We start from the raw sequence: 15,118 nt of genomic DNA on the forward strand, positions 1-15,118 counted from the left end.
CAGGGATTTCTCATCACGGGCTAACATATCCTCCGCAACCCTTAATGCATATCAACTACCGTATATTCCATTCAATGCACTTTCTGACCATTGGTAGCTTTTGATATGCGTTACGTGAAGAAGTTGAGATTGTGCATCCCGTTAGTATTATACGGTAGGTGGTATCTGGGCTACAAACCTGCACTATCTCCAAGCATCACCAGCCCAGCATCTTATAGAAGGGACCGAGTATTGCGATGGGGTTACTAGCGCTGCTCTGCTCTTTGACCTCGGCGGCGCGAGATGTAACCACACGCACAGGCTGGTTGATTGCATGCTCTGCTTCCAAGCTTGCTTCATACTACAACTTTTCATGCTCTGCAAGCTCGGCGATCTTGACAGCCGGCCCCCTAGGAATGATGAGGACACTCTCATGCGTTACAACCTTCCTCCTCGCCAACGCATAGCCCTCTGCATACTTATCGATCCACGGCGATGTGGTTTTGAAGAAGGCTTGATTCGTTAGCTCGCTGTGGTCCCAGTAAAGTCTCCGGAGCCATAGGTGCAGCTTCGGGTAGTCATGCCGGATGTTCTTCAGATTACAAAGAAATACGTATTGGTAAGCAACATCGAATCGGGCGGCCGTTGTGTAGAGCCTCACGTCGGCTTCCGTCAGATGATCGCCGAAGAGGAAAGGTTTCCCATGCGCGGCTAGAATGCCTTCTAGACGGTCCAGGGACGCGAACACCGCGTAAAGATTTTTCTCATATGCTTCCTGGGTGTTGGCGAAGCCCGTCTTGTACACGCCGTTGTTGACCGTATTGTACACCCAGTCGTTCATCTCGTCAATCTCCTTGCGGAGGTGCTCCGGGTACAGGCCACCGCCGGGCTTGTTCACCTCGCGATACTGCTCCGGGAGCAGGTCGTCGAACTCGGTGTAGAACATGCGGATGATCTCGCTGCTTTCGTTGTTGACGAGGGTATCTGTCTTCTTGTCCCACAGGACCGGCACGGTGACCCGGCCGCTGAACCCCGGCTCGATGCGCTCGTACAGCTCACGCAGGTACTTGACGCCCGGGTGGAGCGGGTCCTCTAACGAGGAACCCCAGGCGCCGTCGAACTCCCAACCCTTAGGGCCTAGGTCTCCGAGGATGCACAGTTCCACTATGTCCTCCAGATGTTTGAGCACGCGAACGATGAGCGTGCGGTGAGCCTGGGGTTTTATTAGCTTTGGTTTGTCTGAGGACAACGGCCAGCGAAGAGCGTACCCAAGGGCAACCGGGAGATATGTAGAGTGCATAGCGACCCCTTTCAGCAGGAAACTTTGCATTGGGATCCCTGGAGACAAAGTTGCGGAATGTCGAGTCTGGGCGGACGAAGTTGCCGTCCTTCTGGTAGTTGAGTTTGTGAATCTAGGGGGATTCAATTAGCCTGGCGCCATGGTACGATGCAGCTGGGAAAGGCACGTACATCGGGTTTGGCACTCATCTTGACCAGTGCTTGTCAATAGATACTGTGATGGTGTATTTCTTTATTATCTCCAGCGTTACTGGGTATTTTGGATCAAAGGGAAAGACATGTTTATATATACTTGATGCCTGCTGAGCGCCTCAAATGCTATTGCCCCGCCCACATACCGTGAAGTCCCCTGTATCCGGCGGATCTTCAATCGGCGGCACCCTGCTGATGTCGCCATTTAGATAGCAGGGCTAGTTTAGTTCCCAAAGCCAACTCTGGACCCTTCAAATCTGCCGCGCGGGTGCTTACAAACCGCCACTGCTAAATCCAACACGATACCTAAGCTAAGAACAAGTAAGCTGACCGATAGCCTGGGGTTGCCGGGTCTCAGGCGCTGAATGCCATGCCTCCAAGGCAGCTGCGGAGGGGCGTCTTGACCTCATACCATTGACAGCACTCCAAAACGCGGAGGTCATGAGAGTTCTAACACCAACAGGGAAAGCAGCATGCTATGCATACACCTCAAAATTGCACGGGTTACGGCATCGTGGCAGTCGAATGAATTGCAATGGTATTATTAGTACATAAAGAGCTCTTAGCAATAGTAGCAAGCTTCGTCTTTTGCCGACAGATATCCCAGCCGTCTAGTTCGCGCGGACGTACTGCCCTCATAACTTGGAGTCCCTCCTCGGTGCACTTGGCCCCTCCGACTTGGACTCATTATAATTATGTTCCGCCTCAAGGCTTATCGGGTCGCCAAGCTGGCTGGGGTTTGCGTCAGGCCCATGTAGCTTCTTTGCCGCCTTTCCTCTTAGGGTCTCCTTCCCGCTGGCCCACGTACTGCCGGCCGTCGAAGGCGAGCTCCCGGCGCCGTCTTCGTCGGGCGTCGGGACGGTGTCGCTCAGCTCCGCCTTGAGGCTGACCGGGTCGCCGAGCTGGCTGGGGTTGCCGGCGGGGCCGTGGAGGGCCCTGGCGGCCTTCTCGCGGAGCTTCTCAGGCATCTCTGCGATGTCGTCGTCGTCCTCGGGCGGGATGTAGGGCTCCGGCAGGGACTCGAGGGCTCTCTCTTCGGTGAGGAACAATATGTCCTTGGCTTGGGCGAGACCGGAGAGGAGCGTGTTTCTTAGGGCTGCTAGGAACATTGGGTGGAGCACTGTTATATAAAGGCCAGATTCGGGACTGATAATATATACTGAGATGTCTTGAAGGGTATAACAGCCCGTAAGTTGCATCATTAATCATCACCACCGATCCTTGATCGAGGGACACAACAAGTAAATCCCCAGATAACTGGCAACCATTGCTGTGATCTCATAATCAGATGCTCGAGTCCTCCAATGCTTACAGACGGGTTTGCCGAATGCATGACCTCACTTCGGCAAATAGGACCTCGCGGGGTCGTCCTTTGGTTCCCGCGTTCCAGTGCTCCAACCTCTAGAGTTCAGCGGTTGGGCGCCCTATGAGCTACCTGAAGTTTAGCGTGTCCTGGCGTCGTTCGTATAAGTGCACATCACACGAAGTTAGATGATAATGGCTGCCAATCCGTGCCTAAAGCCCTGGTTAACATCACATGCTGCTTGGCAAGATCGAACTCTGATGGGTTCGATTTTGAGAGCTTCTGAACCTGTCCTTTGGTGGCCTGTCTTGTTAAGTTCGATTGACCATTTTGTCGGATCCGATATATCAGCGTTCTTCTCTAAATAGCCGTACGCAGCTCGAATAACAACTTACATGATGAACGAAAACGAAGAGTACATTACCTAGTAGGATCTGGCGAGGGAATAGAAAATAAGTAGTAAGTAGTAAGAATATTCAGTAAGTCATTATGGGTATGTACAGCGCTATCATGACATATATACAGTGTTTTAGTTTCAAGGTCGTGCTATTCATTCCGCCTACGGCCCATGGGTCGGATACGTATCGGATCGGGTGAAGGCTTCTGCACTCGGCCGATCTCCGGGCTCGTCCTCCTGACAGACCTCGCTGGGCTGCCTTCTCGCCGCCCTTTTCGCTGTGATCGTACATAATCGTTCAATACTTCTGTGTAGAGAGACGACGATGAACGATGTATAGACTTCGCCGTGGAAGATGGTTTTGCAGCTCCATCGAATGGGTATGAATCCGATGGCCTTTCATTTCGGGGGGTGGGTGTGTTTGATTCCTCCACGGAGTCCTCCACCAAGTCGTCGTCGTTGGGTGAAGCATCGGCTCCAGAACAGTCTCGCGCAGACGTCCTACGAGAATGGTGATGCTGATTTAAGTTGGAGATATCAGATATAGAAGTAGAGGGGGTGTCCAAGTCATCTTGCTGCGATGTATTGTCTTCATGGCAATGCGACACCGCCATCGATTGAGCCATGACGTCCGACTCGTTCTCTGAGAAGGACAGGGTGCGGGCAGGGGTCATGGCGTCAAAAGGATGCGAGACATCAACAGGAGAGGCGGCCGACGAGTTGGAGCAATGCGTCAAAGACGTATCAGTGCACATGGTCATGGATCGAGGAGAGGGAGGTAGGTGGCTCGCAGGAACCGAGGTGTGGATGGTGAGGGGTTCGTGGGTCAGGAAGTCATGATCGTCGTCGTCAAAGAAGGGCTTGCTCGAGTTGGTGGATATGGAGTCGCCGGAGTCGGTGACGGAGTCGGAGATGGAAGAGGCCATGCTCGAGGTAGAGCCATTGTCCTCGAAGTGGTGCCAGGTGTGGTCTTCGGGCAGGTACGAGGCAAAGTATCGCACGAGCGAGTCGAGCGACTTTGTCCGAAAGAGCTGGAGAGCGTACTGCCACTGCTGGGTGCCGATCAGCTTCGGGTTGGCGATGATCTCTAACGAGGCGGACTCGAGGCTGTCGTTCAACTCGCGGAGGCGTTGCTCCTTGCGGTCGGCGAGCAGGCGATGGAGCTCATCGGGGGTGTTTGCGGTGTTGGAAAGTTCGTAGACGTCGTGGTGGAAAGCCTCCGGGTCCTGTATCGAGGAGGGAAAGGTGTTGTACTGATCATGGAGCTTCGTGAAGAGGTCGTCCCTCTTCATACCAAATTTCCAGGCGGGCCATGACCACCCTGGATCGTCCATCTCATCCGTCTATGTCTAGGGGTATCACGAAGGGAAATTCAAAAGCCGAGGAGCGCCGGGAATCAGAACCAGAACCACAGAACCAGGAATGGGAAAACAGAAACGGGGGGTATCGGGGGGGTATCGAGGAGTCGCTATTGCGGTGAACGGGTCGCTCTCAGTGCTCTTTGTGGTGCGTCAGGTGCTGCTTTTGGGTCTCATGTGTGCGAAAATAGCGGTTAGCCATCTAGACACAGGCGCTGGCGGTCATTTCGGCGGCGGAGTCGGTCAGAATTGCGCAGAGAATGAGGGCGTTGAGACGTGCGAGCGTGGCCGTTGTGCAGAGAGACTGTGAGCGAGATGGCCGTTTGTTGGAGAGAATCCGGCGAACAGGACAAGTGGGCGACCGGCCCATTACCACACTTGCAGGGCGGCGGCCTGAGGCAACAACAAACGACGCATCAGGCAGGCAGAGCAGGGGTGGCGCCGTCAGAAATCGGGCACAGGGCCAACTGCCTTGGACTGCGCCTGCGTCTAGCCACCGCCGGGGGCCAATCACTGGAGTGCGGCGGGCCGGCGGCGTCCAATCACTGTCGTTCAGCGCTGACACCCGGCCACATCCCTGCCACATCCCTGCAAGCGTCGCTGGGCCCAGTGCTTGGCGTGCCAACCCAGCGACCCCCCGGGCTCCCCCTCCACACACCATATCTCTCGCCCGTCTGGCTTCTTTGGCGGTCTCGCATGTTTCGCGGCTTGCATCACCTGTGCTTGTGCTGACTGTCAATGATCCCATCCTGTCCGCCATTCCGCTCCCCCAGGCCCGCCCGGTCTCGACAGACCACAAGTCACCACTACCATAGTACAACTGATGTGGCGTCACGAGCCTTTGGATGCCAGTTTGGTCGCATTTCATCAACACGCTATGCGACAATGACAAGAAATGCGCCTCTGCTCGTGCCCTGACCCACGTCCCCCGCTGACGCACACTCGCGATCCGATCTGCTGCAGTCACTCGCGCAGGCGCCAGGCGTAGCTCCGATAGCCCAGTGGCTGTTCCAATCCTTGGAGGCGAACAGTCCCTGCGGCTGTTTTTACACTGTCATGACACCCTGTTGTGCCGCAGCATGACACAGTCTATGTACAGTTCGAGGGAGCCCACTCCCGCCCGAACCATGCTAGCCCCTTCTCGCCTGTGGTCAGCGAGCCAGTTCTTGCCAGTGCCCTTTAAGTAGCGACAGGTTTGCGCTTTGCGCTCTGCTGCGCGGTGCTGATAAATCCCTGGTGGGCAGCCCCATCCATCCAGCCAGCCAGCCAGCCAGCCGACCCCCGAACAGCCCTACTGACTGTAACGGGGAAACGGGATCAGCCGCATCACGCTTCTTCTGACCACTTCTATGACTCTCTTTTGAGGCCGCGTCCTGAGATCAACTGGTCTCAAGGACAGTTCATCTGACTGCCCCTATACTTTGGGACACGGAAGCGGCCCGTTCAAGTGTAGAAGGGCTCCCCCGCATTTCTCCTGCATTATCATTATCGCCATCTCTTCTTCATTGTCTATCTCTGCTGCCTATAAGTCGAACCTTGTTGGTGCGCTTCGAGATCCACAACTTTTTCTGCCTATATATGCTCCAAACCTAAACTCATCGCTCTTTGTCGCTGCCTCCCCATGGTTGAGGAGTACCCTTCCGAGGAGAGGACCGAGCCCTTCTCTCAGTCGGAGATCAATCTTCGGCTGCAGAAGAGTGTTCGGGTCGAGGAGAGTTTCGATAGCGTCCAAGATGACACGGTGCCCCTGGACCACCTCGTCATCGATGACCAACACCACAAGCAGGGCATCCGCATACTGGTCAGACCTCTCACCCGAAGCCGTTCAGTCAGTCCAGGTAGTGACAACTGCGAGTGGCTGGCGTTGCGCGCCGAAGTTGCAGACCCCCAAAGACCAAAGTCTCGGGTCTTGGCGGTGACTCAGACCTCCAAAGATATCAACTTCTCGCTAAGGATACCCGGCGAGACTGGCGTCGAGGAGACGCGCCCGCCGCTATGGTGTGAACTCTACTACGATCCGGCTAGTGACAACCAGATTCTCCTCAACAGATCTGATGTCCCCATCACGCTGGCGCGGATATCCCCTTCAGATCATGAGGGGGAAGAATACGACCAAGAGATCGTACCAGGCACCACCAAGGAGCTTTTCCCCGCATCATGGAGAATAAGCCTCTATGGCACAGCTATTATGGACTTCAGGATACTGGCCAAACGTCCTGCCTCGCTCTGGTTGCCGCGTGAGGACTCAAACTCGACGTTTGTTCTCAGCAGTAATGAGTTGAGAAACTCATCTGGGAAAAGATCTTTCTCATCCGAGGATGGTGGCAAAGAGGACGAAAATGCTGAGAAGCGACTTCGCACGGACGACAAATCCGATAAGGACGACGACGGGGTCATCATGTTCTACCCGCGCACAACAGCAGAGCCCTTGGTATTTCCTCTGCCCCATGCCGGTAAAGCAAAAGAGGTTGTCATCCCCAATGGCCACGCCCTCTTGGAAGTCCGGAAGGATGAGACTGTGTCGATCCCCGGTGGTTGCGAGCTCGACCAGTACCAGCTGACGAAGCGTGATCAAATCGCCACTACCGCAGCCTCTTCGGTTTTCACTGCAGAGCACTCTGATGTGCCGGACGGGGTGATTACAGTGAAAGTTCTCAAGACGGGGCCTAGCAAGCCAGACGCCAAGCCGCAGGATAGTCATCGGAATGTCATTCGCCAGGCCGATATTTGGCTGCGTGAGTATAGGAGCCAGGAGGATCTGAAGCACGAATCTATCGTAAGACTGTATGGTGGAGATGCACGATACCTGTCGCTATACATGGAGCATGTTGACGGCAAGGACCTGGCCGCTCGAGGTGTCTGGCGCGATGCTGCAAACGACACTTTTGTGGGCGACAGAGGCGATGCGATACGTATTCTCAAGGATATTGCGGGCGCACTCAACTACGTGCATCAGAGGAAACGGGTGCACAACGATATCAAACCGGCTAACATCCTCTACTCGCGAGACCGTGGTGCAGTCCTATGCGACTTTGGCTTGTCGACTAGGACGAGTGACCTTGCAACTAATGGTGGAACGCCATACTATGTGCCTCCCGAGTTCATTGGGCAGAAACTCCGGGGATGTCCTTCCGATGTCTGGGCTCTCGGGGTTACGATGCTATATGTTCTGAGGAAGATCACGTTTCCGGACGCCCGCGGGAGGCAAGGTCATCCCAAGCAGTTGTACTGGATCATCGCGGAGCTGAACAGGCGAACGCACCACCACCACCACCATCATTCCAGCAAGCAGCCTTCCGCCGTTATACAGATGCAGCAGTGGCTTAATGAAGTGAACGAGGCCAAGGCGAAGCTGAACCCGCGAGATAAGCTTCATGGACTTGTCTCCCAAATGTTGACTCCCAACCCGAACCAGCGCATCACCATGGCGAAGGTCATGAACGAATTATTCAAAGATGCCACACTCGACAAATGAGTCTGGACAACATCTTTACAGCATGAGTACAAATTTATCGACGATTTTAATGACTATTTATTTGCATTGTTGTTATGGGGCTTTCGCTCTAGCTTGAGCGGCTCTTCTCTTCCTCGGATGTAGGCATTCTGTAAGAAGCCCCTTTCCCAACTGAACCGATACGAGCATCAAGCTGCGTAGGGAGGGTGTATGTCACTTCGAGGTTGTCAACATTCCACACCCTGCAACATCCCGACTGACTCTCTCGATCATTAGGTTTTGATTCTGGGTTTTGAACGGCATGATACCCCTTTTATATACTATATGTCAACAATCATACTTCATGCGTTTCACCATTCTGCTTTCGACCACCGCGTAGCTGAATACACCAATGTCCGCTCCTTATAGTCATAGTCCTAGGGCAAACAACACAGCAAGACCACTGATACTCGTCAGAGCAACGAAGTTGGCAGAGATTCCGGTCGCGCTATTGGTGCCTCCGGAGGAGGTTGAGTTTGTGGAGCTTGACGAGTTGCTTGTGGAGTGAGACTGTCCGATCGTCACAGCAGATGCTGTGGTGTTCTTGCACTCATCTCCAGAAAGCGACTTGGCGGCTGATCGGAACGTAATGTCGGCGCACTAGTTGATTTTAGCAAATCATTTTCCGTTCCGAGGGCAGCTTTGTTCTTCGGAACTCACGTTGTACAGCGCAGAGCCGCTCTGCCCTGAGGTCACAACCTGAATGGTGGCGTTTTGGCCATCCTGCACAGTTGCTGGAAGTGGGAGAGTGGGAATACAGAACGTTCCATTTCCGGTGACATTCCAGAACTCTGGCGTGAGCGAGATGTTGAAATTCGTGACATTGTCCCCAAGCCCGACGTTGATAAACACGTATGTCCACTTGTGGTGCAGATCGAGGGAAACGGAACCGCCAGTGAGCGGCCAGTCAGTACGGTTGCCAGTTCCAGCAGGAACACCGGCGCCTAAGACAGATCTGATTAGCTCCAGGCTGTATCATGTTTGGGCAGGCTGACGAACAAGGGTATTCCCATTGCGAGTAAGGTGAGTTCTCCTCGTCCGCAAGCGTATCTGCTCGCCACGGGGGGTATTCGATGCCAAAGTGAGCTGTTGCCAGCTGAGCGGCGGCGATGAGCAGAAGGGAAGACAGCATGTTGGCTTCGCGGGGTGGTAGCTGCTTTCGGGAGCAATGCTGGAAGACCGTTGAATGAAGTCACTGAATCAAAACCAGTCAGACAATTGGAAGGTCTTCTTGAAAACAGGATGATCACGTTCAGAGGTGGGAAAAGAAAAACATCTGTCGTTGGGACGGCGTGTAAGCATTTGTATACTGTCTGCTCCCCCGCCTCCCAGCTGCCTCGCAAACGCGATTTCAAGGGTCCAGATCCAGCTCCATCACGGTGCCAAGGAGACTAGCTGCACAGTAGCACCTGCAAAGAGAAGCTTCAATACCGTTGCTGGCCGGTGAGCAAGTTTCTCGTGAATCTGGCCGCGACCCGGCACCATGTCGTGCTTACTGTATGTCTAACACCCAAGGGAAACATGGGGGGACGAATCACAGGCAACCTTGCGGCGAGGTACAGGGCCTATTGACCGCCGACTTGGCCGCGCACAGCCGGAACTGAACGTCAAATCAAGCTTAAGCACTCGCCAATGGCAACTGAGGAGGCGCTGAGGGGCGGCTGCAGCCGATTCGCAGCAACCGCCAACTGCAGCTTAGCGCACGCCATAGGTCGATTGGGGCTGTTGGGAATATCTGCTCAAAAGCGCTCCATGCCCCAACCCATGGCCCGAGGATTCGGGACGCGGGTTAGCGTGGTAAACATCGGGTGTCTGAGCACATTGTGTTTCGTTCAGGGCGTACAAGGTCGCGATGGCTGGCGTGACTTGGCGGTTGTTTACCAACTGCTTAACTCGCTTAAACACCCATGGCCATCCCAACGGCTAGAGTCAACGATGTCGTGCAGTAGAGAAGCTTTGCCAACTACACATCTCTGGCGACGAAGATCTCTGTGTACCATAAAACCGTTCCAACCCCTAAAACCTCGTAGTGGTTCCTTTGTGTCCGCGAGTAGTCCTGGTACGCAAACAAGCCGTTGTCCAGCTGTTTCTTGAATTATATCGGCTGGTCTGCAGCTCGAGGTAGTCTTGAGGCCTCATTTCGCTTCAGGTATGATGTATGACAAGGACAAGGACAGCCAAGTCTCCGGCAACTTACTTTCGTGCCTCGAGAACATCGATGCGCATTTCCGGCCCGCGGCAGGTAGGACTTGTACACCAACCTGGTCGAAAAAGTGTACACATCCCGAAGCTGTTTGAGGAAGCCTGCTTTTGACATTTTCATATGCCCTCATATATGCCAAGTAACTCCTCGAAGACTCGAAAATATGTCGGAGAAGTCGCACGATGCGAGGGCATGCTCTTGTAAAGCATCTCCGGTGCGATGTCCCTAATGAAGCCTCCTGTGGTCAATTGGAGTCTGAGCAGTGGGATGTGCGACGGGGAATGCTGAGCCCCTCATTCAAACCCCCCTCTCACAGCCTTCCCTGCCCAGCCTTTTCGGCTCAACGTTGGCCATCATGATCGAATCCAAAACCTGCGCCAACCACGCAGGCTGCCAAGACAAGTAGGACAAGAGACATCATGGCATCTCCATCGAATTCAAGTTCTGAAGGCGAAGACTTTCAGACAGCAGTCCTCAACAGCATTCATCGCAAGCTCATCTCAGGCAGCCACATCCTTCACTACCACAATGTGGTCGACGCTTATGGGCATCTCTCATGTCGACATCCATTCAAGCCCGATGTCTTCATAATGTCTCGAGAGTCCGCACCGGGCACCATATCATCGGCTGCCGATCTGATCGAGTACTCTGTGTCCGACGCCGAACCTGTAGAAGCTAACGCACCCAAGGGCTTCGCAGAGAGGCACATCCATAGCGAGATATACAAGGCACATCCAAATACCCAAGCCGTCATACACTCGCACGCTGACTCCGTGATCCCCTACACCATTAATGGCGTTCCACTGTACGTGAACTTCCAACGCTTTCTCCTCTACGACTAACCGAGCGAGACTGACTGACTCCAAAGCCGTCCCTGCTTCCATATGGCCGGGTTTCTGGGCCACTGGGTCAACGTGTTTGATATATCGTCCGCATACCAGCCAAGTGACACCAAGGACATGTTGGTCAAGAACGAGCACCTCGGCGCCGCGCTGTCCAAGTGCTTCGAGTACGGCCAGGCCGTGGTGCTGATGCGCGGGCACGGCTTCACCGCCGTGGCCGAGAGCATCGAGGAGTGTGTGCTGCGCGCCGTGTATACGGCGAGGAACGCGGCCATCCAGACCGCGGCGCTGACGACGCAGGCATCCTACGGGAGCCGCGACGGCCCGCTGCAGCCCATCAAGTACCTGAGCCCCGAGGAGGCCGAGGCCGCGAAGGGCATGACCAAGTGGTCTGCTCAGCGGCCTTGGAAACTGTGGCTCAGAGAGGTGGAAGTGTCGAACTTATATGTGAATACTGCTTGAACTCCCTCAATGGCGAAAGAGTCGCTCACGCGGTTTTCCCTTGCTGTTTTCTATGATTTCTTGGTGGTCTAGGTCCCGAGAAAACTACAGGCTATTTTTCAATTTATTCACTTGATATCTTTGTAGTACCTCGTGCAAAATGCCAACCAGTGGGTTTCACAGAACGAACTATCACCTGTGCGTTTGAAGGGGACTGGTTTTATGCTACTTTCCCTACAATCAGGCAACGGCTGCAATTTTTGGATTCGTCGCCGTTGATTGCAAACACCAAGCGCGAACCGTTTTGGTGATCCCGCATTCTTTCCCAACACCAACACGCTCTACAACTATGACCAGCTTGCTTCGACTCATCACGACGTCTCATTTACGTGCCAACTTCGTTGGACTTGTCGTGCTGGTACCTACAGGCCAGTCCGTGCTTCAACAAACGCCATCCTGAGATCTCATGAAGGTAAGCCTTGCTCCACGAACGTGAATGATACACACCATCTACCTGCCTCAGGAACGCGACAGCTCATCATATTAAGATTCTGGCATAATCAGAGACTGGCATACCGCTATGGTTGAAGGAACAGATCAAGGATGCTCCCGTCTGCTGACGGAAGCTGAAATCACTGCGGCCATCGCGCAAATCCCCGCACCTCTCTCACTCTCGCAAGAGTACCATCTCTTTGAGTTTCACGACAGCTTCTGCAAGTATTGCCACAGATGGACCATACGGAGATCTCAAATACATGGCTTCAGACACGTATACGCCGCCAGCATTTTTGCAAACTGGCATTTTCTTCAAGATATCATGAAGCGGCATTGGGATGTTATTGGAAAGAGATGGAGCAAGTACAACGTCTCAAAGAGGCGTAGGTATTTACAGTCCGCTTGGCAGCATATTCCCAAGACTCATAGGCCCGATATCGATGGCTTCTATCGCCTGGAAGCCAGGCAGTTGACAAAGGTGCCTTTGGAAGACTGCATGTGACCACATCTTAATCTGGAGGACCTCTCAAAGTTGGAGCCGCTTCTATTGATGCTCCAATGCAGATATTCCTACGGTCCAGACCACTTTGCTCATTCCGACTACTTGTCTTGTGGATACCCCTTGGCCAACAAAACTCTACCATCCTGCGATGCACTCGGTCACCAAAACCGTGAATACGCGATGATGTTCCGCGGTGAAGATGGGCAGCCGTGTGCTTGTTGCTACGGCTATTGGGCTAAGCGCGGGAAGGAGTGCGGAAGAGTTTGCAGGTATGGCCATCGAGTACACCAAGCTGTTCTCATTCTTCAGATCCAGGAAAGAGTATACGACTTTTTGGTGAACTATTTGTAACGAAATTCTGAAAGACAAGAAAGAAACCGGCCTCATCAGCGCTCATTTTCCGGCTCAACCCCTCTTGACTGTGGTCGTTTTTCAAAACAATGAAATGACCTCCTTGCAGATGGCAGCTTTCCAGGCACCATATCGCGCACCGGCCCATATTGATCTGCTGAGGATGGAACATATGTTATTGGCAAAATTGCATGCTGCAGAGGATCATCTGCATGCTATGCGAGAAGATCCTCCTTACTTTGCCAACACCCTTCTCAATTGGGTGGAACACAGTTCTGAGCGCTACGCAAAGTTCAACAAGGCGGCTGGCCCCTCTAACAACAACGTTACGCTGCTCGAGACGTGGAACTAGGGAGATGAGCTTATAGGCGAATGTGTCGGCACGGCGCTGTATACGGTTGAAATGTGGCGCGAACTTATCCGCAGAACTTTCGATGTAAGAGACGCCCTTGAAGAAGACGACCACTGCATCCATGAGGATCTATCCGAAAAGACATCGAACGCTTTTCACAATTTGATCCGATTCCTCCTCACCTTTGAGGGCTACTATGCGCACAGCCTGCTGAACTCCTTCTACGCCGCCCCTCCGAATCGTTCCTGGTACGTCGCAGGATTTGCCGGTCGTGCGACTAAGGAATTCTACAACATAAACAAGCTATGGGGAATTGTAGAAAAGACTCTCAAAGACCGTGAAGGCTCGTTTGTCCGTCTCGATTGTCTGGTCAAGACAGCCCTCGTCATCGGTCTCGGTCTTGTGTTCAGTTCCGGAGATATTGCTTGCTTCAGGAGTTGGCAGTGAGAAGAAGCTAGACTCTTCCGTTTTGCCACTGTTCAGCTCACCAGGGTCGCTCTTGGTCTTGACCTTGCATTTTGAAATGACGGGTGCCCATCGGTGTGGACGGTCGTCAACATTAAGATCGGAAAATGGTATGACGAAATCATCGCTTTTGACTGCTGTGCGCTGGCGCGCCTCCTCCTCCTCCGCTTCGCTCCATGGAGATGTCCGGCAGACAGGCTTTTGTAAGAGGCACTTCTGGTAGAATGTGAGGCTGCCTTGCTCCTTCACCGCGGCAAGATACTTCTCCTAGAAGTGATCCAAGGTCGATTCGGCTTTCTCCATGACCGCAACAGTCTCCGGACCTCGCGGCTTGTGGGTCGGGTAGTTTACCCTCTTAGTAGCTTGCATCGTGAGTGCAACCAGGTCAGACTCCAAGCCGAAAATTGCACATGCTTGAAGGCGTAGCTCCCAGTCGTTGAAATCCTTCATCACATCCTGCCCCTTGGGCACCTTTGATTTCAAGTCTCTCATGAAAAGTGACGCCCATGGCTGAAACAGCATCACTTGTCTGTAACACTCACATATCACGGCGAGGTCAGACATTTCCTCCGACACATGTCCAGTGATGTACTGTCTAACTCCTAAGTCCTGACGCAGAAGTCTCTCAGCTTGATCAAGAAGGGTATGTCCTCCGAGAGCCCTGCGAGACTCTCTATCATGCATAGACACGAGTAGTCCCAAGCGTCGGGAACTCCAGGCGAAGTCGACTGGAAAGACTTCCTGTACGCAATGACATCCATTGACTTCCGGGCCGAGAAGCTGTATGGCTCTGTGTGGCAGTTCGCTCCCACAGAAAAGCTCCAGCTGTACCAGGCTCTGCAGGTTCATGAGCCCCATCCTAACCCCAAGATACCACACTGGGTCGCGAGGGCCATTGGCCGTCGTATGAGTCGCAGATGGGACTGGTCACTTGACACATTCAGAACCGAGTAAGCATGAACGTTTGATTGATAAAGGTCATGGCATGTATTAAGTAGAGATCACATAGAATAGAGATGGTAAGACTAGGATTCGACTTGGCAAGGGATAGACTGTGCTATCAGCTTTGGCCATGAAGACATGATGTGGCATATGAGAGAAGGATCCACGAAAGTACACCGCTTGTAATAGATTCCTAGCTCCTACACATTGCCTGCTCGTACACTGTCACCGCCCCGTGCCGTGCTTGGCAACGCTCACATGGAGCGGCGTAGATCCCCAAAACTCAACTACATAATGCTCGCCGAAAGTATGCGATCTCCCATTCCCGACTTTCAGTGCACAAAGTTATCTTGTCTTTTGCCCCTGCGAAGTCGACCAGCGTTCAATCGGCAGCTACTGCGCAATTGCAATTGCATGTTTGACATATGGACAGTTGGTGGGCGAAGATGTCAATCAATCTGAGAAGCAACAAATCACTTCGTCTGTTCGATAATTTGGTGTCCA

General features: G+C 53.4%; 8 protein-coding genes across 8 annotated transcripts; 3 read left to right on the forward strand and 5 right to left on the reverse strand.

The window, feature by feature from the left end:
- Positions 1–340: 340 nt before the first annotated feature.
- On the reverse strand, positions 341–1,467 carry JN550_009100 (uncharacterized protein; the record flags this gene model as incomplete). Its single annotated transcript, XM_049321135.1, has 3 exons — positions 341–1,192; positions 1,248–1,391; positions 1,450–1,467. 3 exons carry the CDS (start codon positions 1,465–1,467, stop codon positions 341–343), a joined length of 1,014 nt encoding a protein of 337 aa, XP_049168935.1.
- Positions 1,468–2,105: 638 nt separating this feature from the next.
- On the reverse strand, positions 2,106–2,579 carry JN550_009101 (uncharacterized protein; the record flags this gene model as incomplete). Its single annotated transcript, XM_049321136.1, has 1 exon — positions 2,106–2,579. One exon carries the CDS (start codon positions 2,577–2,579, stop codon positions 2,106–2,108), a length of 474 nt encoding a protein of 157 aa, XP_049168936.1.
- Positions 2,580–3,319: 740 nt separating this feature from the next.
- JN550_009102 (uncharacterized protein) lies at positions 3,320–4,504 on the reverse strand (the record flags this gene model as incomplete). Its single annotated transcript, XM_049321137.1, has 1 exon — positions 3,320–4,504. The coding sequence occupies one exon, from the start codon at positions 4,502–4,504 to the stop codon at positions 3,320–3,322; it is 1,185 nt and encodes a 394-aa protein (XP_049168937.1).
- Positions 4,505–6,149: 1,645 nt separating this feature from the next.
- Positions 6,150–8,003, forward strand: JN550_009103 (uncharacterized protein; the record flags this gene model as incomplete). The annotated part of the gene is made up of 1 exon (XM_049321139.1): positions 6,150–8,003. The coding sequence occupies one exon, from the start codon at positions 6,150–6,152 to the stop codon at positions 8,001–8,003; it is 1,854 nt and encodes a 617-aa protein (XP_049168938.1).
- A 387-nt stretch (positions 8,004–8,390) lies between these two features.
- JN550_009104 (uncharacterized protein) lies at positions 8,391–9,153 on the reverse strand (the record flags this gene model as incomplete). Its single annotated transcript, XM_049321140.1, has 3 exons — positions 8,391–8,621; positions 8,682–8,965; positions 9,021–9,153. 3 exons carry the CDS (start codon positions 9,151–9,153, stop codon positions 8,391–8,393), a joined length of 648 nt encoding a protein of 215 aa, XP_049168939.1.
- Positions 9,154–10,643: 1,490 nt separating this feature from the next.
- On the forward strand, positions 10,644–11,528 carry JN550_009105 (uncharacterized protein; the record flags this gene model as incomplete). Its single annotated transcript, XM_049321141.1, has 2 exons — positions 10,644–11,029; positions 11,093–11,528. The coding sequence occupies 2 exons, from the start codon at positions 10,644–10,646 to the stop codon at positions 11,526–11,528; spliced, it is 822 nt and encodes a 273-aa protein (XP_049168940.1).
- Positions 11,529–12,703: 1,175 nt separating this feature from the next.
- JN550_009106 (uncharacterized protein) lies at positions 12,704–13,207 on the forward strand (the record flags this gene model as incomplete). Its single annotated transcript, XM_049321142.1, has 2 exons — positions 12,704–12,773; positions 12,870–13,207. 2 exons carry the CDS (start codon positions 12,704–12,706, stop codon positions 13,205–13,207), a joined length of 408 nt encoding a protein of 135 aa, XP_049168941.1.
- Positions 13,208–13,510: 303 nt separating this feature from the next.
- Positions 13,511–14,164, reverse strand: JN550_009107 (uncharacterized protein; the record flags this gene model as incomplete). Its single annotated transcript, XM_049321143.1, has 2 exons — positions 13,511–13,939; positions 14,024–14,164. 2 exons carry the CDS (start codon positions 14,162–14,164, stop codon positions 13,511–13,513), a joined length of 570 nt encoding a protein of 189 aa, XP_049168942.1.
- Between the last annotated feature and the right edge of the window lie 954 nt (positions 14,165–15,118).

Source organism: Neoarthrinium moseri (assembly GCF_022829205.1).
Source record: "Neoarthrinium moseri strain CBS 164.80 chromosome Unknown scaffold40_Wmoseri_CBS_16480, whole genome shotgun sequence".
Lineage (NCBI taxonomy): Eukaryota > Fungi > Ascomycota > Sordariomycetes > Amphisphaeriales > Apiosporaceae > Neoarthrinium > Neoarthrinium moseri.